This window comes from Bos indicus x Bos taurus, chromosome 17 (assembly GCF_003369695.1).
Source record: "Bos indicus x Bos taurus breed Angus x Brahman F1 hybrid chromosome 17, Bos_hybrid_MaternalHap_v2.0, whole genome shotgun sequence".
NCBI lineage: Eukaryota > Metazoa > Chordata > Mammalia > Artiodactyla > Bovidae > Bos > Bos indicus x Bos taurus.
Genome location: NC_040092.1, coordinates 35,655,774 through 35,681,676, shown reverse-complemented (window position 1 = coordinate 35,681,676; position 25,903 = coordinate 35,655,774). Strand labels below are relative to the sequence as shown.

Here is a 25,903-nt window from a genome sequence, read left to right as displayed (position 1 = left end):
AGACTCCTCTCTCCGTGGAATTCTCCAGGCAAGAATACTAGAGTGGATAGCCATTCACTTCTCCGGGGGATCTTTCTGGCCCAGGAATTGAACCTGGGTGTGCCACATTGCAGGAAGATTCTTTATCACCTGAGCCACCAGAAAAGCAAACCAGTGAATAAAAGGAAAACCTGGAGCAAAAATAAAGACCTAAATGACATTATTCTACGTTCAATATCTGCAGATGCAAATCAGAAGGACATAAGTATACCTTCAACATTTATTTAATTTTGAAGGATGAAATAGAAGATCTAGCACAAACAATATAATATTCAGCCAGAAGGCAGTTCTAGGGTAATGCAGCAAAAAAAAAAAAAAAAAAGTTCAGATGAAAGAATTTTGTAAAATTTGACCTTGATACCAAATCAAAAATAAAATAAACATTATGAAAAAAAAATCTTTATCATATATTCCAAGTTCCTGATTCTCCATAAATTCGGATTCTTCTTTTTCAGTGGGTTTGGTAGCTTTTGAAAGGACTATGAATGTACCTTGGGTTTGGAGAGGCTCTAGATGTACTTAGTGTGGTTTCTGATGTCTGATACAGAAGTTTGAGACCGGGGGATTTGGGAGGAAACATTGGATTTATTATGTATTTAAGCAGTTACTGAGTTATGAACAGGTAGGGATGGATGAAAGGACTATAGCAATATTCATATATTACTATAAATGAGCAATTAAAACTTGAGAAAATATATTCTAAAGAATTATTCACGATAGTTTCTATACACATTTAATGAACTTAACTATGTACTGCATACTGTTTTGTTTAACTCTATATATTTGATATAAATATATAGCATATAAATATATATTACCATATGTATTTATACATATACAAATATATATAACTTTCTATGACAAAAGTAGTAAAGTGTCCAGCATTAATGTTACTTGTGATATGTCCATGTCCATGTTATAATTGAAGATATTCATTTAATTTTATATTTTCTAAATTTTAGGATGAAGTCTGTCCCAAAGCTGAAGGTGATGAAATCCAGAGGTGTGTGTGGGCCTCAGCTGTCAATGTCAAGGACAAGTTCATCTATGTCGCACAGCCAACTTTGGATAGAGTCCTTGTTGTTGACGTGCAGTCTCAAAAAGTTGTTCAGGTATGAATGACTACTCTTTTTTGAAAGTGAAAGTAGTTTTAAAGAAAATTTAATTTAATGTAATAGTCATTACGAGGTAACCTGTCAGTTGATTGTCATTGATAACTTGTTTCATTACTTGAATAAATAGAAAATACATGAGTTTTCTGCAAACTCTCCTCTCACTCTACTACTTGACCCTAAGCAATTAAACAAGCAATTGAAAGAGCTTTTATTTTCAACAATTAGATTCCAAGAATACTTTATAATCCCAACATGACCATTTACACAGAAATCATCCTCAGAGTTGCTTTTTATGTACAGAGCAAAGAGAGTCCTTCCTGGTCCATGGACAATTAAGGTATCCTAGTTACAATGGCACCCCACTCCAGTACTCTTGCCTGGAAAATCCCCTGGGCAGAGGAGCCTGGTAGGCTGCAGTCTGTGGGGTCATGAAGAGTCGGACATAACTGACCAAATTCACTTTCACTTTTCACTTTCATGCATTGGAGAAGGAAATGGCAACCCACTCCAGTGTTCTTGCCTGGAGAATCCCAGGGACGGGGGAGTCTGGTGGGCTGCCATCTATGGGGTCACACAGAGTCAGACACGACTGAAGCGACTTAGCAGCATCAGCAGTTACCATCACAGAAACAGTATTATAGCTTTATCATTTGATTCATAACAAAGGCTGAACAATAATAGATTTAATGGATAATAATAATTTAGTAGGTTTTACCACAGTAGTAAAACAAATATGCATAGGTCTATGACAGAGAAAAAAATTTCCAATCTTGCCATGTAATTTTTCCATGTTGTCATGATTATGGTTACGGAGACTATTCTGGTTTGACTCATCAACTATTTTATCTCCTGCTCTTTCCAAAACTATCCGACTTGGACCATCTACTAGACTTCCGTCATACAACAAGCAAGGGAAAGGATAGGATTTGCCTCCTGGCAGCCTGGCTTCAGCCTCCAAGCCTTTGACTGTTAGGATCTATGGCTTCTCAGCTCAGGGGAAACAAACTTAAAATAGCATCCTGAGATATGTATCAATATAATCTGTTAAATCAGAATAATAACTGTACACATTTTGTGTGTGTGCTCAGTTGTGTTTGACTCTTTGCGACCCCATGGACTGTAGCCAGCTAGGCTCCTCTGACCATGGGATTTCCCGGGCAAGAATATTTAAGTAAGCTGCCATTTCCTACTTCAGAGAATCTTCTCAACCCAGGAATTGCACCCACATCTCTGGCGTCTCCTGCAGTGGCAGGCAGATTACTACTGCAGCACCTTGAAAGTGTACATATCCCATAACATTATATTAAGGATTATATCAATCAATGCATAAAAGCATTTAAGCATTTATAACGGGGCCTGGTATAGGCACTGTATACTGGTTTACTATCAAAATTCTGACAGACCCTGAAACCTAACCATTTCTTACTTTTATAATTTTTTTTTTGCTTCAATATTGGTTTGAAGTAGCTGTTAGTACCTCTAATATTGATTCCTGACTATAACAAAAAATATTCTAAGAAGTTCAAAATCACGCTTCTCACTATAATAGCTTTTAACAACTTCATATGAATTCATCCAATCATCTATCCATTTTGGTATGCATTTGTTAATTGTCTTTTGTCAGATGTACTTGGTATCACAGATAAACAGATAAAAAGTGTCTGTTTGAAAGCTCTGGTGTCTACAGAGTTATAAAATTGTTTTTTCAGTTTCAAATATGAGAATGAACAGTAGGGTCATGAAAGGATGAATAACTGTCTTTTAGAAAATTCTAAGGTCTCCAGGGTTACGTACTTCTTGTGTTCACCCTATCTAATGGGTGTCTATCTAATGGTCAGTGTCTACTGGGAGAACATATTTTTCTGTATATTTTACATCCTATGTGTCTGTCTTTGAGACTGCTTGATTTTTGACCGGGTTTATTTTACTTTGATTTCAGTGGCAACATAGGCCAGTGAATTACAGGCATTAGTCAAGGATTATCAACAGTCTTTAGCTGGTAGGTTAAAATTAGATGTTCTTTCAGGAATAATCAGGCTGGTCTTTAAATTCAGTGTTCAAACCAGAAACCTACACCAACTGAATATGTATTACCTACTAGATATTTGAAAGTGAGAAAAGTTAACATCATTTATTATTCATATAACTTCTATCTTCAGACAATGATGTAAATTTTAAAATTAATAGAAAATATCAATAATGAAAATTCAGGCAATGGTAAAAAAAATCACATAAATGATATCATTTTCAAAGTGACTATAATGGCTATAAAATACCAGGAGAATGAAAAAGACATACAAGGATAAAATCTTAAAATATAATGTAATTATTATTGTGGGTATTTTTCAGACAAGAATCTAAAACTTACACTTTTATAAGTTAGAAAATTCAGACTCAGTCTAAATGGATTCTCCAGTGATTTTGGTATTAAAATATTAATAATTATGCTTTATTACTCTTTCTAGTCATTACCTATCTAAAGGTAATCATTATGCAGATTTCTGTTACCACAAGTCAGTATTGCCTGATTTTTATTATTACAGAGATGGAAATTTATACAATATTCGTTGTCTGTGTCTGACTACATTGGCTGCACAGATAATTGTGAGGTCATTTCAGTTACCTGGAGCAAGTGTTATTCTTTCATTTTTGCTGCAGAGAAATCAATTACAGTTGATTCTCATTGTTTGCTGATTCTGTATTTAAAACTCACCTACTCTCTTGAATTTATTTAGAACCACAAAACCAGTACTTATGGTATTTTGCAGTCATTCAGGGACTTGTGCAGAGTGGTGAGAAATATGTGACCAGATGGACATACATGTTTCCAGCTCAGGTTGGACAAGGAGACACTTGGTACATATATATAATGGAATATTTCTCAGCCACAAAAAAGTAAAACATTGGGTCATTTGTGTAGATATAAATGGACTTAGAGACTGTCATACAGAGTGAAGTAAGTCAGAAAAAGAAAAAAAAAGTCATATATTAATACATATATGTGGAAAGCAGAAAAGTCATACAGATAATCTTATTTGCAAATCAGAAATAAAGACACAGACATAAAGAAAAAAATATATGGACACCAAGGGGGAAAAGAGGTGTAAGATGAATTGGGAAATTGGGATTAATATATATATACACACTGATACTATGTATAAAATAGGGAACGAATGAGAACCTACTGTATGGTACAGGAAACTCAGTGCTCTGTGGTGACATAAACGGGAGGGGAATTGAGAAAAAGAGGAGATATATGTATGTTTATAGTTTATACACTTTGTTATGTAGTGGAAACTAGCTCTGCATTGTAAAGCAGCTATGTGGTGGTTTAGTCGCTAAGGCGTGTCCTACTCTTGTGACCCCATGGATTGTAACCTGCCAGCTTCTTCTGTCCATGGGATTTTCCAGGCAAGAATACTGGAGTATTCCCTTCTCCGGGGGAAAAGTAAAGCAGCTATACTCTAATAAAAATTAATTAAATATATATTTTTATTAGAGTATAGCTGCTTTATATATATATATATATATATCAGACTCTATTACACTAACATAGAAAGGATGAATTCTAGAAGGAGAAAACAGAAAGAAACAGGAAAATCTGATAATATACCAAATAGAAAGAAATGGGTAAAGTTGATAATATACCATATATTATTATATATCATAATATACATATACCTTATTTTATTATTTATTGTACAATTTATTTAAAAATACTCTAAATTCTCAGATTTAGAAAGGGCAATGAAACTTAAATAGAGAAAAATCAATACCTAAATATATTGACATGAAACAATTAAACATAAAATCAAAGTAAGATCTAAAAATGGTAGATGAATTACTATGAGAATAGTAGCAATTTTTCTCAATAGCTATAATGAACACCAAAAGAAAGTGAAAAAATATTATTAAAGGATGAAGTGGAAATAAAATATACTCTGATATTATATGGTCAGTAGAAAAATTTTATCAACAAAATAAAGTTATATAAAGTTGAAACTATTCATTGTAAGAATAAGGAAAATAAACTAAGCTATTAAATATGATATATAGTGAGCAAGTAAATTGGTAAACATAGGATCTATTAAAATATTAACTGTCAGTAATAATGGTATTCCCTGAATTTAAGGTCAACATTTTTAAGAGTGAAAACACAGGACTAAAATAGCAAAAAAACAAAAAAGGTGTTTAAATAGTGTACAAAAACATGTAAGTGGGGGGAAGGGTTGATATTATTTATATTAAGATTTCTTGTATTATGTAAGACTGGAAATAATTACTAATTAGTATGCATATGTTAAATATGTGTTTAATATTTCAAGAAAGTATGTGTTAAATATTGTATCTGTCTATGAAAAAATAAAAATAAATGCACAACCTACTCATAAATATAATAGGAAAAGAAGAAATAAGGAAGAGAAAATATAAAACTGAAAAATTAAGCCAAAATTTTAAACAAAATTATAGAAAACAAATGAGGGGGGCAATGATTCCAAAAAATAAAACAAAAGATATACAGACATTACTGTATATAAAATAGATAATTAACAAGAACCTGGTATATAACACAGAGAAGTCTGCTTAATACGCTGTAATGACCTATAGGGGAATAGAATCTAAATTAGAATGGAATTCACCTTCTAAAGAGGTTCACAGACTGAAATTATAAATTGTTGAAAACAGGAGAATTTAAACAAACTCAAAGATAGAAAATTTGAATTTGTTTAAAAGATATATTATATAATATAATCTATCATATATATATATATATAAACAGTTATATATATATAACTGAGTTACTGTGCTGTATAGCAGAAACTAACACAACATTGTAAATCAACTATACTCAAACAAAAATTAATTAAAAGCAAAAACAAAAAAAATTATAGAATAAAATCAAATATGTATATAATTATAATAACAGAGGATGGAATAAAATAACTAGCTTATAATAAAAAATAATAAACTGAATAATGAATATCTAATAATATGTATATTAAAATAGATACACTTCCAAAATGAAAAAAAAGAGTCCCAGGTGATGCAGGCATAAACTAACAGCAAAACATAAAAGCTGATGTAACAATATTAACATCAGGTTTCAAAAAGGGACTATAAGGCACAAAGTGTTTAGTTAAAGCAAGTTACTTAATGAGTTAAAAAGTTGACTAAAAAATTAAAAATACGAAAACATATATGATTGCTTACAATTTTGTAAAGTGATTATTACCATATTACTAGAAAAAATTGACATATGATCAAAGTGAGAAATATTTGATAAATCAACAGACAAAAGTAATATTATATGCAAATTGAACGTAATGACTATTCTTAAACTAACAGATATATTATTAACTTTTGCATACAAGTGATTAAATATGCCTTATTACTAAATATTTCACTTTCTATGCATTTTCACTGTCATTTCATATCACCATTCAGGCTGATACAATTTAAATAAATAAAAAACAGACAAAAATACAGCAAACTGCATTATTTATAAATAAAAGAAATTTATTTCTCAAGTTTCTAAGTGTGGAAATTCCAAGATCAAGGTGCAAGCATGATAGTGATCTGGTGAGGGCCCTATTCCTCATTCAGAGCTGGTTCAAAGCCCTGGCATGCTGCAGTCCATGGGGTTGTAAACAGTTGAACATGACTTAGTGGCTTAGTGGCTGAACAACAGGCAACATTCTTTTACAAAAGATGCAGAGCCAGCATGACTAACCACAGTGAAAGGAACAGATGTAATATGGAGTCTGATTTTTTTCCTATTAAAAATTCCTTCCTGGGAAGAGGAAGTGTAAAACAGTAGCTACAATGATTTGGGATATTCTGAACAGATCTATTCTATAGAAAGGTGAAGGTGGATAAGAAAGCTGTGGTACATATACACAATAGAGTATTACTCAGCCATTAAAAAGAATACATTTGAACCAGTTCTAATGAGGTGGATGAAACTGGAGCCTATTATACAGAGTGAAGTAAGCCAGAAAGAAAAACACCAATATAGTATATTAATGCATATATATGGAATTTAGAAAGATGGTAATGACAACCCTGTATGCAAGACAGCAAAAGAGACACAGATGTATAGAATAGTCTTTTGGACTCTGTGGGGGGGTATGATTTGGGAGAATGGCATTAAAACATGCATAATATCATATAAGAAATGAATTGCCAGTCCAGGTTCAATGCAGGATACAGGAAGCTTAGGGCTGGTGCACTGGGATGACCCAGAGGGATGGTACGGGGAGGGAGATGGGAGGGGGGTTCAGGATGGGGAACACATGTACACCCGTGGTGGATGCATGTTGATGTATGGCAAAACCAATACAATATTGTAAAGTAAAAAAAAAAAATAATAATAATAATTAAAAAAGAAAGGTGAAGTCGCTCAGTCATGTCTGACTTTTGCGACCCTGTGGGCTGTAGCCTACCAGGCTTCTCCGTCCATGGGATTCTCCAGGCAAGAATACTGGAGTGGGTTACCATTTCCTTCTCCAGGGGATCTTCCCGACCCAGGGATCGAACCTGGGTCTCCAGCATTGGAGGCAGACGCTTTAACCTCTGAGCCACCAGGAAAGCCCATAGAAAGGTAGAGGCTACCTTAATACAGGGAATGAAGATTTCCATACTGAGTATGTTCAATCTATCCTTATTTCTGATAAGACACTACTTTTTGAGGCATATTGTTGACTAAAATATCAACCTAAAATTTTAGATATATATCCCATAAATTATCTTTTAAACAAATTCGAATTTTCTATCTTTGAGTTTGTTTAAATTCTCTGTTTTCAACAATTTATAATTTCAGTCTGTGAACCTCTTTAGAAGGTGAATTCCATAAGTCTTCTGACTGCTTGGTGAAATAACACATCCTTATATTTGTTTAACATGACCTTAGAGTATGTGAATTTTAGTCCTCAAAAGAACATGTTTAAAGATGAATTAGGAATATCCTAATGACTCTACTTTTATACTGGAAAATATATCATCTCTTAGAATTCTGAACTCTCTCAAGGCTTTTCTTAATTTAATAAATGACATGTAAATAATAGATTTAATAGACATAGACATTGAAATGTCTGTTTATAAATTAATAATCCAAGTAATTCAAGTTTTAAAACCAGTCAAAGAAATCGTATTTCTAGTTACTTCAAAAACTGAAAGTGAATAGCTTTATTGGTGATTTAAATCTTTATTTACATCCAGGAGCAGAGTGCGTTCAACTGCAAGTAGTGAAGTTAATCTTGTAAAAAGTAAAGCACCTTTGTCAATTTGACCTCTTTTGTCTCCTAATGAAGTTATCCTTCCTGATTCTGTGCTGTATTTCTGTTGATTTCTTTTGTTCTAACCTGAGTATACTATACAGTGGCAACTAAGAATAATAATTATAATCAAGTTTTAGTTAATCCCCTCCCAAACATGATAGAAACTACTATAGAATTTTTTATAGAATGCACAGAGTGATGTGAGAGTGAAGTCCAAATCAAATTGTCTTACTTTCAAAAAGGAAAGTAAGAAAAATAACACTACACTTATTTAAATTCAATATTCCAAGTTTTGTTTTTCAGTTCTAGTGTTTGATACTGACTTTCTCTAAGAAATCATAATTTCTGAGTTTTTCTTTATTTCTTTTGTATTTAACTTTGTAAATTGGTAATTAAATATGTAATCTTAGGAAGAAATGTTTAAAAAACTTGAACAATATTGCTACATTTTATTGTTAAAATGACAAATATTTTCTTGACAACATATGTTTTTAGAAACTTCATGATAAATTCTTACCGTGGAGGTATGTTAATTTTCAGTGTTTACATTAATATCATTTCTACCTGCAGCTTAAAAATGAAAGCTCACAAATTCTTAAAGGAATCTATAACCTTGGTATTGCTTTAAACGTCAAATGTTTATTGCTTCTCTCATTAATAATTTTTGTAAGAATGGCATGCAGGTGTTTTCTTGCATAAAAGATTAACTAGTAAACTGACCTCATTTTGTGTTCTGTGGAATAAAATCAGATTCTGCTTGGATGCAGATGTGGCTTATTGTAACACCTCGGGTATTCTTAAGTGTCATCAGCAGTCTCCTCTAGCTGTTAGCACATTATCCTGAGAATCTACATCATTAGTTTAAATTAAGTTCACTTAATTAGCCAGCTGGTACTCTCCTTGTCAGACTGATAAACAAGCTGTGCCTCACTGTTCCTACATGTCAAGGCTAAACTCCAAGTTCTGTGTATCTTTGTTGCTATCCTCAGAACTTCACTCTGACTAAACATGCCATCTTTATAGAAGTTGATACAACTGGAGCATAACCAATAGAGCATCAGTTTTAAATTATCTGTAATAGGTGCACCCCTTCAAGAAGTACTGATAAATGTGTATCTCACTAGGTATGTTGGAAGTATGAGGGAGTTAAAGTTTATAGATATGCAAAGAGAAAAACCTTCATACTTTGAGTAAATTGTATCCTATTCGATGTTTGAAACAATGTTTTAAAATATTAAAGAAAAATATTACCAATATGTTTATAAAACTACAAGTAAAGCTGTTTGTTATTGCGTTGTGTAGTATATTCTACACATTTTTTTACAAAGGAATAGGATAAGAAGTTACTTCATCATGATAATATAACAATCTGAAAAGGTGCTTACATGGGAAATTATGAAATATGGATTTTAGGATCTGTATATGTAGATAGCTACTATTAATTAATTACAATAATGATTTTAAAGATGTTTCTGAATATGTCTAATAAGTCAATAAATCTTTGAAAGAAGGATTTTGGTGGCTTAATTATCTGAATGTCAGCAAGACAAGCAAAGGCTGCTGTATACACCAAAGAATGGTGTTTGTGGGATGAGAGAGAAATTTCCAACATATAGTGTTAGAAAATTTTATTTAAACGAAGTCCCACAGAACCGTTCAACAGATTAAAAGTGATCCCCTTTGTTCTATAATGGTGGTGGGGGTTGAATCACGTGCTGCACATACACGTGCTTAGAAATCTCATTTCTAAGCTTCTAAAGGCAAAGTTTGATAACAGTTATTCTAGCAAAATAATGTTGATCGGCAAATGCAAACTATAATAAGTAATCCTTGAACATTCTATGTGCATAAGTTAATCTTGAAGTGAAAGATAAGCATATGTGTAATCCTTTTTCCCAATCTTATATTTCTGAACATTATATTCTGAATTTTATTTTTTATGAGATATGCTTGGTGGCTGCAGAAACAAACGAAAAACATATATATATATCAATGGTCTCCAAATGGAGTATATACAACAAAAAAGCACTGAGAGATGAATAGATGGGAAGGGAATCCCAGGACATTTTTTATATTATTTAAACTAAAAAAAGAATCATATTATTTTTAAAAAATATTTAATAAATGGAATAATATTGGAGACCTCCATTCATCTGTATTTTGGATGGTGGGTATGAGGGTACTTGGCAGGAAAATGGGAGTTTTACAGTTGGAAAGAGTGGACATTGGTTGTTGTTTTAGTCACTAGGTCATGTCTGACTCTATTTGCAACTCCTTGCAGTTGCAAGGCTCCTTGGAGCCCTCCAGGGTCCTCTGTCCATGGGAATTCCACAGTAAGACTCCTGGACTGGGTTGCCATTTCCTTCTCTAGGGGATCTTCCCACCCAGATAGAACTCATGTCTCTTGCATTGGCAGGCAGATTCTTTACCACTAAGCCACCTGGATGATGAGCATGAGAGCATTTGAGAGGAAAGTGAGAGTTTTATAGTTTGGAGGGATGGACATTGGTACAATGAGTTTATTTGGTTTATTTTTATCTATACAAATGAGATAGCATAGTGCACACATCAACAGACAGACTGTCATGAAGTTTAAAAAATTTGCATTTGTAATATATTTAGAGAAAAGCTTTGTTCATAACAAATCTTGTTAAGCATAAATACTATAAAACAATAAAAATGATTAAATTATTATGCTATTGGGCATGATGTTCAATTTTGCCAATTACTTTTCCCAGTGAAGTAGATGTTGTTGTTCAGTTGCTCAGTCATGTCCAACTCTTTGTGACCCTATGGACTGCAGCACACCAGGCTTCCCTGTCCTTCACCATCTCCTGGAGCTTGCTCAAACTCATGTCCATTGTGTTGATGATTCCATTTTCTCATTTCATCCTCTGTTGTCTGCTTCTCCTCCTGCCTTCAGTCTTTCTCAGCACCAGGTTCTTTTCTAATGAGTTGGCTCTTTGCATTAGGTGGCCAAAGTATTGAAGCTTCACCTTCAGCAATAGTCCTTCCAATGAATATTCAGGACTGATTTCCTTTAGGATTGACTGGTTGGATCTCCTTGCAGACTAAGGGACTCTCAAGAGTCTTCTCCAACACCACAGTTCAAAAGAATCAATTCTTCAGTGCTCAACCTACTTTATGGTCCAACTCTCACATCCATACATAACTACTGGAAAAAACATAGCTTTGACTATATGAACATTGGTTGGCAAATTAATGTCTCTGCTTTTTAATATGTTGCCTATGTTTGTCATAGCTTTTATTCCAAGGACCAAGCATCTTTTATTTTCATGGCTGCAGTCACCATCTGCAGTGAATCTGGAGTCCAAGAAAATAAAATCTGTCATTGTTTCCATTGTTTCCCCATCTATTTGCCATGAAGTGATGGGACCAGATGCCATGATCTTCATTTTTTGAATGTTGAGTTTTAAGCAAGCTTTTTACTCTCCTCTTTCACTTTTACCGAGTCTCTTTTGTTCCTTTTTGCTTTCTGCCATAAGGGTGGTATAATCTGCATGTCTGAGATTATTGATATTTCTTCCGACAATCTTGATTCCAGCTTGTGCTTCATCCAGCTGGCATTTTGCATGATATACTCTGCATATTACTTAAATAAGTAGGGTGACACTATGCATCCTTGATGTACTTCTTTATCAATTTTGAACCAGTCCATTGTTCCATGTCCTCTTCTAACTGTTGCTTCTTGACCCACATACAGGATTCTCAGGAGGCAGGTAAGGTGGTATACGAAGACCCACAAGACCTTCTAGAACTGACACAGAAAAAAAAAAAAAAAAAAAAGCCCTTTTCATCATAGGGGACTGGAATTCCAAAGTAGGAAGTCAAGAGATACCTGGAGTAACAGGCTAGTTCGGCCATTGAGTACAAAATGAAACAGGGCAGAGGCAAAAAGAGTTTTGACAAGAGAATGCGCTGGTCATAGCAAACACCCCCTTTCAACAACACAGGAGCTGACTCTACACATGGACATCACCAGGAGGTCGACACCAAAATCAGTTGATTATATTCTTTGCAGCCGAAGATGGAGTCACTCTATGCAGTCAGTAAAAACAAGACTGGGAGCTGACTGCGGCTCAGATCATGAACTCCTTATTACCAAATTCATACTTAAATTGAAGAATATAGAGAAAACCACTAGGCCATTCAGGTATGACCTAAATCAAATCCCTTACTATTATACAGTGGAAGTGACAAGTAGATTCAAGGGATTAGATCTGATAGAGTGCCTGAAAAACTATGGGGGGAGGTTCCTAACATTATACAGGAGGAGGTGCTTAAAACTATCCCCAAGAAAAAGAAATGCAAAAAGGCAAAATGGTTGTCTGAGGAGGCCTTACAAATAGCTGTGAAAAGAAGAGACATGAAAGGCAAATGAGAAAAGGAAAGATATACTCATCTGAATGTAGATTTCCAAAAAAGCAAGGAGAGATATGAAAGACTTCCTAAGTGATCAATGCAAAGAAATATAGGAAAACAATAGAATGGGAAAGGCTAGAGATCTCTTTAACAAAATTAGAGACACCAAGGGAACATTTCATGAAGAGATGGGGACAATATAGGACAGAAACAGTATGGACCTAACAGAAGCAGAGAATATTAAGAAGAGGTGGCAAGAATACACAGAAGAACTATACAAAACAGATCTCAATGATCCAGATAACTATGATGGTGTGATCACTCAGCTAGAGCCAGACATTCTAGATCGTGAAGTCAAGTGGGGCTTAGGAAGCATCACTATGAACAAAGCTAGTGGAGGTGATAGAATTTCAGCTGAACTATTTTTAAATCCTAAAAGATGATGCTGTGAAGATGCAGCCCTCAATATGCCAGCAAATATGGAAAACTCAGTAGTGGGCACAGAACTGGTAAAGGTCAGCTTTCATCCCAATCCCAGAGAAAGGCAATGCCAAAGAATGTTCAACTACTGCCCAATTACACTCATCACATATGCTAGGAAAATAATGCTCAAAATTCTCCAAGCTAGGCTCAAAAGTATGTGAACTGAGAAATTCCAGATATTCAAGCTGGAATAAAAAGTCAGAGGAATCAGAGATCAAATTGCCAGCACCCATTGGATCATAGAAAAATCAAAGGTATTCCAGAAAAACATCTGCTTCATTGACTATGCTAAAGCCTTTGTGTTGATCACAAGAGACTGTGGAAAATTCTTCAAGAGATGGCAATACCAGACCACCTTACCTGCCTATTGCAAAGTAGATATAATGGTACATTAATTATATATTGAGTACTACTATTTACAAGGTATTATTCTAAGTGCAAGAGGTGATATCACATAGCTAAACAAACCGAAAAGGCCTGCCTTCCTGGAGCCTAGACCCCAGTGGATGGAGACCGACAAAAGAAGATTATATGTAAATTCTACAATATGGGAAGTGGTCAGTGTTATTGGAAAAGATAAAGCAGCAGAACAAGGCAGGTGGGATTGGGAAAGTTAAGGACAGAGGGCAGGGTGGCCATGGATGGCCTCACCTACAAGGTGAGTTCTCAACCAAGGGGTACAGGAAGCAGACGCTTGATTCTCTGGGAAAGACTGGTTCTGGGGGAAAAGTCCTCCAAATGGGAGTAGTGTGACTAACTGACATGTTGGATGAACAGCAAAGTGGCCGGAGCATCTAGATCAGAGACCTGGGCAGGAATGAGGGGCAGTGTGGGAAGTGAGGGGTCTGAGAAAGAAGACCGGGAGTGACAAGTCATTATAAGGGCGTCTGGCTTTTACTCTGAGGGAAATGAGATGACTTCACAGTGTTTTGGCCAAACTGGTGCCATGATCCATCTAATACTCACCAAAAACGAACAAACAAAAAGCAGCAGCAAAAAACCAAGGTCACTCTGATAAATCTATCCAGATTGTGACAAGTAGAAAATTAAAAGGTGGAAATCCTGAGGTGAGGTTGGAGATGGTAGAGGCTCCCTGTGCGGTCAGAGCAGGGCAGGAGCTGCAAAGGTTCAGTCTTTGGAAGGCAGATGCAGCCAGATCCTGGTGACAGGAAGTAGGGGAGAATGACAGTCAAGGATAATAGAATCTGTAGAATTTTCTTTAAAACTGTGAAAAAATGAACTGCTTTACAACACAAAGGCTTACAGGCTTAATTGTGGCAAGAATTTTTAAGTGTCAAATATAGAGCTGTTCTTTTACAAAAGCTAATGGTCTACACTGACTGATGGTTTAAGTAATTTCCAAAGAAGACTAGCAAATAATTTATAAAATCCAACACCTGTAATTTATCCTTTCAAAGGTTGGCCATATAAGTAGGAAAATATCAGTTTTTTGACTGAAAATTGGGTTATTATAAGATTATCCTGAATACAGTTTGGAAATATTTTTGTCATGGTTGTATGATTTCATTGCTGAAAACCATGTCAACGTTTCCTCTGTAAAATGGGTTATATCTGCACATTTGAAAATTGTAAATAGATTTTTTCCTAGGAGTTAAACACCTTCCAAATATAGTAGTCAGAATTATTTTTCATTTTTATCTGAATGTCTTTTTTAGTTCTGGTGAGCTTTTATAACCAAAAAGCAAAATAATCTGAATTTAATACCAAACCTGTGAAATGCTGCAAACAAAAATTGTTCACACATTTTGGAGGGCATTGAATAAACATCTTTCAAATTCTGAAGTTGCTTTGAAAATTTATACTTTCTTCCTTTAGAAACATTTATCTTATTTGAAGGAGATTAATCGTGAACAACTTCTGACACCTCCTAGAACATATTCTCATAAGTTAACTTTTAAAAATAGTCTCTGCTTGCCATTTATAAAAGAAAATGTTCATAGTTTAAGGCTCAGTGAAAGCATCACCTCCTCTTCTCCCTCATCCTGTTCTTACATCTTCCTTTGATCTTCCACGGCAATTGCCCTATATTTTTATTAACTAGACATGCATCTAGTTATTTTAAGTTCTTCTACTCTATCACCTATAAACTCTTCCAGGACTAAGACTGTGATTATTAATTATTAAATTATTAAAGAATTATCAAATTCTTCATTTGCTAAATAAAGGCATTACATCTCTAAAACACTGTGATGCCGCCATGTACTTTAATACAGTTAGTTTTTTCTAATAGTAGTAGCAGTGGTATTTTTATAATGTTTAACACTCACCAGACTTACCTGGGCACTTTATACTTACCACCTTACCTGATATTTACAGGAACCCTTTGAAGTAGGTGTTATTGTTGTCTCCATTTTATTATAGAGGAAACCGAACCACAGTAAGTTTAGTGACTTCCCAAAGTGTTATTTTCATTATTGTTATTTCAGTTTAAATGAAGACACTAAAATTTGAAATCAGTTTCAGAATACATGTTCATAACCATGGTGTATAGGGCTTCCCAGGTGGGACTAATGGTAAAGTATCTGCCTATCAATGCAGGAGACATAAAAGACCCGATCCCTGGGATGGGAAGATCCTCTGGAGGAGGGCATAGCAACTCACTCTAGTATTCTTGTCTGGAGAATCCCAGACAGAGGAGCCTGGTGTCTAGAGTCCCTAGGGTCTCAAAGAGTAGGACACGAGTGAAGTGACTTGGCACCCAGACAAACATGGTGTATACTGCCTCTTGATGCTTTTCCCCTGGGATTATATTGCTTATACAAATGCTACTGCATATACTTGGGCCCTGTGAGTTTCTCCTCATCTTCCAAAAAAGAAAAAAATAAAAAAGAATATTTCCTGTCCATGAAGCATAAATAGGAAGGCAACCTATCCAATCTAGACATTGTCAGGAATGAAACTTGTCAACAAGAGGGGCTGCTCTTTCACAGGTAGGGAGGTCCCCACTTAGGGAAAGAACACAGACCCAAATACCAGGTCTGCTGATCACTTGCTCGATGACTACTGGAGAGACAAATGTCTCAGTTTTCTTATCCATTTCATGGGGATATTAACAGAACTATGTTAAGTATGGACTGTATGTTAATGTGGATATTAACTATGGACTGTGCTATTATACACTTTGTTGTTGCTTAATCTCTAAGTCATGTCCGACTCTGAGTTCCTATGGACTGTAGCCCGCCACGCTCCTCTATCCAGGGAATCTTCCTGAACCAGGGATTGAATCCGTATCTCCTGCATTGGCAGGCATATTCTTTACCGCTGAGCCACCAGAGAAGCTCACTATACCCTTTAAAAGATAACATTTATGAATGGCCAGGTGAAAAGAAAAGAAACTTACACGAGCTGGCAAACTAAAAATTTTTATTCAGATTGTTTCCTACTACATAAAAGCTAGCTAACGATCTTTGCTATTTTTATAACTGTATCTTAAGAATTGAATAACAATGAGGTCTTTCTTATTGTGGAATTGTTGCCTGTTGAACTATTTCAGGCTTCCCTCACAGCTCAGTTGGTAAAAGCCTAAATATTCTTCCAATTTAAGTTACATGTAAAGTAGTCTGACTATTAATCATACATAGATCAAATTTAACGTATAAAGGGAAAATATGAAAAATCAAAGGAATCTTGCTTTCATGCTTAGTTGCTCAGTCATGTCCAACTCTTTGTGACCTCATGGACTGTAACCCATCAGGCTCCTCTGTCTATGTGATTTCCCAGACAAGAATACTGGAGTGGGTTGCCATTTTCTCCCCAAAGGATCTTCCCAACCCAAGGATCAAAATTGTGCTGTCTGTGTTTCCTGCATTGCAGGTGGATTCTTTACCCGCTGAGCTATACTAGCATAAAATGGAGTGTGAAGTCTTTAGAAGTTGAGGATTAATATTCTCAAATGACAACATTCAAAGCAGGAAGAAAAGAAAAGTGTGATGCATGGAAGTCTCCTCCTGCTATTGTCTCTTTCCATGGAAATGCTTTATTTTCAGAAATCATTCATCATCTTAACTAAGATATGCCATGTGACCACCCCTCATCTCTAGGAAGACTGGGAAAATTCACACTTCTCAAAGGGGAATAAGCTTAGTCATTGACTTGAATCTCTGCTGCTTTCCAAGGGGACTACCTTCCCTGACAACATCGCTGCCCACCTGAAACCAAAGTATTTTAATAGCTCTGTTAGCTAGAAAAAAAGAGCTGAAGACACTAACACAGAAATGTTTAAACAGGTCTTTTCAGAAATCCAATAATTACTTCAATGTATTGAGAATTTTAAATAGCTAAAATACAGGCCAACATTTTAGAAAAGAAATACATCAGTAAAACCAAGTTGCTGTTGTGATAGTTAAAATATGAGTCTCTATATACTCAACAATTATAGTTTACTTTTAGCCCATTGAGAAGAGGATTACATTATGAACTAACTTGGGAAATTCTCTAAGGTCATTCAATAGAGCTCTGGGGAAAAAAATGCTTTCAATATCGGATAAGGGTTGTTGTATTGAATACAATTTGTTTTATGTATTATGTTAGAAAATATGTAACTATTATAGGAAATTACTGAAGTGGAGTGTTAGGTTATAATATCAATAGCCTGGAATTAAGGTGAGTGAAATAACTTCCTGGCAGCAATTTATGTTTTGGAAGTTGTGTTTTCCGTAAATGCTAGGTATAAATATTAGCAGAAAAATGCATGTATCATATCAAGTATAGTGCAAAAAGCTGCTTCTCTTTTTTCTGTGCTTTTAGATTTCTCATTAAAGAAACTAAATTAGGTAATTTGTCATTATAGTTGCAACTATATATTAGATTGTTGGTGTTTTAGCATTATAAATGGTCAAATCTCATAACTAGCATTGGGATAGAAAAATCTAATAGTATAAATATAGTTCTTACCTGTACTCAACAACTGATTAAAATGCACATATTAGTCATTTATACCTTGAATTCCTAAATAGCTTCTCTGTTAAACACAATTTGCATAGGTAATGAATGTAAATAAAACTATATAAAATCATGTAAAAACATATTAGAATAAAGTATCATATTTCCAAATTAATCAAAATAGGATTTAGAAAACTAATTGGCAACATGCAATTTTAAACTTTTAATTTTATATTGGAGTATAGCCAATTAACAGTGTTGTAATAGCTTCAGATGGACAGCAAAGGGACTCAGCCATACATATACAATAATCCATTCTCCCCCAAATTCCCCTCCCATCAAAACTGCCACATAACCTTGAGCAGTTTCCTGGACTGTATAGTAGGACCTTGTTTTTCATTCATTTAAAATACAGCTGTGTGTAAATTTGATCCTAAACTCCGTAACTATCCCTACTCCCACCCAACCATAAATTATTTCTCTAGGTCTGTGAGTCTGTTTCTGTTTTATTAATAAATTCATTTGTATCATTTCTTTTTAGAGTCTGCATATAAGGGATGTCATGTGATATTTCTCCTTCTCTGTCTGACTTAACTTCACTCAGTATGACAATCTCTAGGTCCATCTATGGGCAACATACATTTATTAATCCTACATCTAAGCTCTTGAATTTTTACATAATTTTTGGCCGAGTTTCAAATTAATTTTTGGTCTGAAAACTTTTTCAATCCCTATCTGTTACAGGCAGTAAGCACAGACCCCGTCCCAGTTAAATTACACTATGACAAATCTCATGACCAGGTCTGGGTGCTCAGCTGGGGTACAATGGAAAAGACTTCTCCAACACTGCAGGTAAGTCCCTTTCAGTGTGTCTGAGAAAATGATGATCTTTAAAACTTTCAGTATCAATGATGGTCTTTCATCTAGATCTTCAAAGAAAGGGGAAAAAAAAGTTGATACACAAATACATTTTTGGTTAGGAAATATTTTAGTTTAGATGTTCCAAACATTAGATTTATATGCCAAAGGAATAACCTATAATGACAACCACTGTGCAGGAGGAGGGGGTGACTATGATGGATTGTTTGGCAATTTCCAGCTTCCCTCGAATTTTCTTTTTTTCATCTCTTTAGAAAGGTATGTGGGGAGTGTAGCTTGTGTAGTAGAGCCCAGGAGAGTTAGACAGAGTCTCAAAGCAGGTCTTCAGTTTTCTCCAAACACACAAGATTTTACTATCTGAGTGCTGGTTCATTTCTAACTGGGGAATACTTACTGTCATTTTTGTAGAATTTGCTTATGATTTGAAATTGACAGATAGATGTATATATACATATATATACACACATTTTGACAATGACTTTTGTAGAGATGTTAAGAATCATCCCACACACTATATAACCATCTAAAAATGGGTTATTTCCAGCTGAATGTCTAGTAAAAATATGCTAATAAGATTTAGTAAATTTTTAAAATATTTGCTGGGTAGAAGTGAAAGGTTAGTCTCACATCTAAAAATATAAAATAAAACATAGTATTTGAGAATTACTCTTAAAATATGACATACAATAAAATTTATTTATATGAAGAGTGTGTGTGTGTGCATTTAGGTATGTATAAGATAGATGATATATAAATAGGTGATAGATAAGTTGGTGATAGATAGATAAACAGATATATAGATACACTGGCAGGAAACACAGGGTCTCTGAATCAGAGGACAGACTGTCTCTTATCCATGGAACCTGTTAGCATTTATTCTGCAGTGCCTACCCTCATGTGGTGATGCAGTGAGAGTTTAGAGTCACCCTGAATAACCAGCACAGTGCTACTGACTCAAATCATGAGTTTCTAAGTTATTTTAGGTGGCTAGCACCTCAGTCCTGGAGAAGGCAATGGCACTCCACTCCAGTACTCTTGCCTGGAAAATCCTATGGATGGAGGGGCCTGTAGGCTGCCGTCTATGGGGTCACACAGAGTAGGACACAACTGAGCGACTTCGCTTTCACTTTCCACTTTCATGCATTGGAGAAGGCAATGGCAACCCACTCCAGTGTTCTTGCCTGGAGAATCCCAGGGACGGCGGAGCCTGGTGGGCTGCCGTCTATGGGGTCACACAGAGTCGGAAACGACTGAAGTGACTTAGCATCAGCAGCAGCACCTCAGTCTACCATCTCATGTGAGAAGTAGAGATTGTTACTCTGAAAAATATACAAATCTTCTCCTGGAGTAGAGGAGTATGTCAGTATCCTGGCAATGTAGTAATTGGCTCAGAGGAATTAAGTCCCTAAATCTCTCAGGAGCAATACTTCATCTCCAACTTCCAAAGGCATTTTTGCTATGCCATCATCTTTTAACCAAACTTTTTTGCTCAGAAAGACCTGACTCAGCAGAAATGTCAAAATATGTATGGATAATTGTCTCCCAATAAGATTATCAGGAAATGTCTTCCAAAATAATGGGATCTAAGATTTATTTGAAAAAGAGAATTGATTTTCCTTTGGAAAAATTGAATTGAAACCAAACACCATTGTCAAGCTCTCAGTTTTGCTAGCGTCCCTGTGCCATGATGGTGAAAGACTCACATCTAGAGACTGCTAGGGTATGAGGCTAGGAAGTACTTCTTTGCTCCAATGTTTTGTATCTTATAATGTTACCCTCTTAAACTTGAACATGCACAACATTTTATCAAGGATCTGAAAGCCCTTCTCTGTGTTTTCATGTTGTAAATATAATTAAATCTGTATGTCTTTGTCCAGTCTGAAAGCAATATTTATTATATATTATTTTATGTGATATTTATAATTAATTAATATAAACCCATAAACTGTCATGATTTTAAATATTTAAGACAATGATTTTCCATCTACTGTTCTAAAGATAAAGTCTCAAAGATTTATCATAGTTATTTTTTTTCTTTTTAATGGGCATTTATGTCTTATGAAAACTTAAGAAATTCCATAAAATTCTAAAACTCATGTATCAGTCATCTTCAGTTTTACGACATAAATGCAGTGTCTGTACTACAAACACACAACAATTTGACAAGAAAATATCTCTAGTGAACAACTTGGAATAAAGTCCTTGCATTCTTCTCCTGGCCAGGACATAGGCCCAGTCAGATGAGGCGACAGTGGGAAGTGGTGTCCCTCTACTGCAGGCATCGCACACAGAGAAGCAGGCAGCAGGACACTCTTAGAAATGAGCCAGGATTTTTGCAAGAGTGCACCTATTGATCAAAGTGCATCCCAGATCAGTCTGTGTCCTTGGAGTCAGTAGACTCAGTCCCGAACCTGGCAATTCACCACTTCCTGCCCAGTTCCAGGATCAAGAAGGGCCTAGACCCATCAGGGGGAAGAGTCCAGACTGAAGGGAACTGGGGGTGTGGCTTTGCATATTTTACAGCCTAAGACAATGACAAGTGCAGAAGAGAGGTTCAGTTAATCGGCCTTCAGGAGTGTGAATGATGTGGGATGCAATACACACATCAGAGTGTTGTTTGAGTACTAAATTCTGTGGTGTCTGTAAACTACTTAGAACACATATTAACACATAGCAAGCCCTCAGTATTATTATTGCTGTTGTCAGTCAGTACTATTATTAATTTCAAATGCATCTACATGCATACTGAGAAATATACACCTCTGTACAACCTAACGGAAAAAAATTTGGGGAGTTCCTTTGTTATAATCCTGCTGAGTTTTATTATAGTCTCGTAGACATTATTATAAGTGGCTGAAGTCCAGTGACGACTTTCTCACTGATACACATTAATAAGATAACCATGAATAAAATAGGTACAATGTCTTTAAAGTTTAACCATGTACATTGGTTCTCTCTTCCTGGGCAAGTGACAGGGGAGAGGGGTATCCTTTTGGTTGGGTGGAGCCATATGATTAGTTCTGGCAAAATAAGTCTGCCACGAATGAAAATATTCAAGGTAGTTGGCTGTTCTTTCTTCATGGAAAACAGAATAAAAATACTAAAAGCAATAGATATCCTGCCAAAGACCTCTGGGAAAGTAACAGGTATAAAACAAAATGTTTATCTTTAAAAAATAAAGAAGCAGTAAAGAAGTAAGTATTTGTTTCTGTTCTGTTTTGGTTTTTGATTGTAATGTGACTGAACCTATCTTGACTGTTATAATAATTAATCTATTTTCTTGAACTTGGCAATTTCTAATGGAACTCCATGAAAGTATAATCATTGCAATGAAAAAAAATTAACCTTTCAGGGGGAAAAAAAACTAAAAAAAAAATTATATTTACTTCTGTCTTAAAAACCAAAGGAAGACACTCAGTTTTGAGGGAGGAAAGTCTATTAGGCACTCAATAGTTTAGGATGTTTAATTTGGTAACCGCATGTAGAAAGGGTTTAAAAGAAGTAAAATAAAGGCAAGGAAGTACATTAAAAGGCTCATACAGAACAATGGCTGTGAAGCAGAGACAATAGGACAAATGTGGAGGTATGAGAAATCAGAAGGAAAAACAAAGAATTTGGTGCAAAATGGGATAAAAGAGCTTAAATGTAGTGATTTTTAAAAAAAATAAATTTGAAAGTTTTAAAATCAATTAATGGTGAATATTTGAAAAAAATCTCTGATTAAACTTGCTTAAATCTATTATTTTCAATTTATTAAAGGAAAAAAATAAAATGTAATGCAACCTAAGATTTCTAACAGCAAAAATATTTCAAATGATATATTTTGGAGTTTTCTGTCCTATGTTTCCAACTATGTTCTATAGAAGGGGAGTTTTTCACATATCATTTACTCTTCAATAAAGCTATGAAGGAAGGAAGGAAAAGGGAGGAACAAAGAAAAAAGAAACAAATTTAATAATTTGCATCATATGTATGCTTGTTTTTATATTTCTTATTAAAGCAGTAACATTTTTATAATATAGAAGTTATTAATATGCAAATTTATTTTATATTTTAAGCAGAAGTTGTTCAAGAAAAAATGTTTTCCATTTTTTCCTTTTTAGAAACAGAAGTTTCTACATTGAAATAAGCAAACAGAATTCCAATTTGCTTAATAATACACTAATATTAAGGTTTAAAATAAAGAGTCTATGCAAACAAATGCCAAAGATTTATTTCATCTCTGATCCTATTAAGGACATGCTTGGCCAAGATCTAAACACAATGTTCTGTTTAGGTGATAACCCTGGCCAGTGGGAATGTACCACACCACACCATCCACACCCAGCCTGTGGGGAAGCAGTTTGACAGGGTGGACGATTTCTTCATTCCCACCACCACACTCCTCATCACCCACATAAGGTGAGTGATTGGATGAGCATCACCTTTTAGATTTCTCTCTAATTTTGATAGAAAGTCATGGGGAAGCACTGGAAGAAAAATTCTATTATACAACAAATATACACATAATTGCACTTTGATTAGCTTTGTTTCATCTGCTTGATTAACTTTTGCTTATCAACACTAGTGATGAATTTTCTGTATTCTAGTCCCTCTTATGTATAGTGGAGAATTGAATTTACAAAGGTATGGTTGCCTTTTAAAATCAGTTTTACATTTAATATTTTTTGCAAACTGTCTTTAAGTTCTTCTGATTAGGTTTTTACAAGATGCTAAAATTTGAATTTAGTTGAGTTGATCTCAGAGAAGAGAACCACTCTGAGCAAAATCCATTCAACTTATTATAATAACATTTTTGTATCATTTTGCCCACAAAGAAACAAATATAACATTGTATCAGGTTGTACAGTAAGTTGAAATGAAACATTTAAGTTCTGCACTTTGAGAAAACATGTTTACTCATTCAGTCTCTCAGAGTATTCACAAGAAGTAAAAAAGTAAATACTTCTAATGATATCACTTTAGAGTATCACAGAAATGGTTTAAATGTTTAAAGTGGGAGACTTTGGATATTTACAATTTCTAAAACTACATATTTTATTGATTTATTGAAAATGTAAAGTATTGCTTAGCAATATTAATGAATCTGAATAAAACTAATATTGTATTATCTTTTTCAAGGGAATTTGGTTGAGGGGAGACTACATCACATATTTTATATGAGCCATTATTTAATCTTTGTGTATATTTGTTCACCTTGAATTAAAGTGAAAATTATCTTGTCTAAAAGTTGGAGTTTAAGAATTCTGAAACAGTACAAAATTCAACTCACAAAAATAAAAAGGGGAATTCATAAATAACAGTTGTGGCTCACAGTCAAGGTTTTATGTAGAAACTGTTCTTTGGGCAGCCAAGTATATGTTTTAAAAGAGTTTAATGTATTTGTCTAGCAATTGTTTATTATTTTCAGAATGCCTATTATGTCACTCAGCAATACAGTGATTATAATATGCTTCACATTTATTAACTGTTTTCATGGAAAATAAGTCGAACTCAATGAAAATTCAGCATATTTGAAAAGCATTTGCATAAAGAAATAATCTTTAGGTCTGACTGCAAACACTGGAAGAGTTCAGAGACTGATGAAATCAGCATAGAAACTGAAAATGGTCCCAGCTGCTGAGATACCTAAAAATATGTAATGTTTTCATCCTTATTTAATGAGGACAAAATTTTATTTAATTGACATTGAGTGTTATGTTTAATAAATATCCTTTTGCTATCTTCAAGTTGCTGACAAATTTTTACTAGTAAATCACTTAATATGTAGCATTTACTTTTATTTATCTCATCCTATTCCCTATTATTGTGTTTAATATACTTAATATAGTTTAGTACAGTTAATATATGTCTTATCAACTTTGCTTATTTTTTCAAGCGCACTATTAATACAATTATTTAAGTCAAAATTCCTATCTGTAACACTACTATGGTTAATAGTATTTGGGGTATTTTTTCCCTATAGCAAGTAAGTTATAAAATAGATACCAGAGTTAGGAGTTTAACTTTGTCTGGATGCAGTAAACACCATGTGTGGTTCTATGTTTGTATGTATAATTGATATGCTGTCAGAACATATTTTTTTAGGATCAGAATGATAACTACATAGCTGTAGTCAGAGCTAACAATTCTTGGAAGATTATGCAAATAAGCTTAGCACGTGTAAAGCAAAAGTTTTTGGTTATTTCTATATTTTATAAGACACACTGAAAAGTATTGCTTGAGGATATTTCTAAGTTCCTTTATTTCTTTTATACATATATAGTCAAATACATAGATGTTTTGCCAATACTTGTAAGAATTCTAAATTAAATTATAGCAATTCTACCAGCATATGCATGCATACTTAGTCGTTCAGTTGTGTCCGACTCTTTGTGACCTCATGGATGGTAGCCCATCAGGATCCTCTGTCCATGGGATTCTCCAGGCAAGGATATCAGAGTGGGTAGCTATTCCCTTCTTCAGGGGATCTTCATGACACAGAGATCAAACCCAGGTCTCCTGCATTGCACGAGCCACCAGCTCCTGAGTCACCAGGAAGCTCCACCAGTATATAGGGTTCCATTTTAAGGAATATGAATGATCATCATAATTCCTGTTACATTTTACAGTAATTATCACTATTACTAAAGTGAAGAGAAAGAGTAAAAATTAGCATGTATTTCCAAAAATAAACTGTTGAATATGTAAAGAATTTTTAACATAATGAGGATTTATTCCATATGAGGAGAACCTGAGGGATAAAGTCTTTTCTCCTAGCAATTCATGAAACATTTTATCCTATGCAAATGTGGCTTGTGTTATGAGATTCCTCTTTTATGAATT

General features: G+C 34.5%; 1 protein-coding gene and 1 non-coding gene across 5 annotated transcripts in view; one reads left to right on the top strand and one right to left on the bottom strand.

Moving 5' to 3' along the window:
* FSTL5 (follistatin like 5) overlaps positions 1-25,903 on the top strand; it is a 930,680-nt gene that overhangs the window by 845,458 nt on the left and 59,319 nt on the right. For all 4 annotated transcript variants that reach the window (XM_027567276.1, XM_027567275.1, XM_027567274.1 and 1 more), the window contains 3 exons: positions 1,002-1,151; positions 18,944-19,051; positions 23,355-23,479. In XM_027567276.1, the coding sequence (XP_027423077.1) occupies positions 1,002-1,151; positions 18,944-19,051; positions 23,355-23,479 (383 nt within the window). The remainder of the gene's footprint in view (positions 1-1,001; positions 1,152-18,943; positions 19,052-23,354; positions 23,480-25,903) is intronic.
* TRNAW-CCA lies at positions 7,670-7,742 on the bottom strand. The gene has a single exon. It is a non-coding gene; the product is annotated as a tRNA-Trp (tRNA).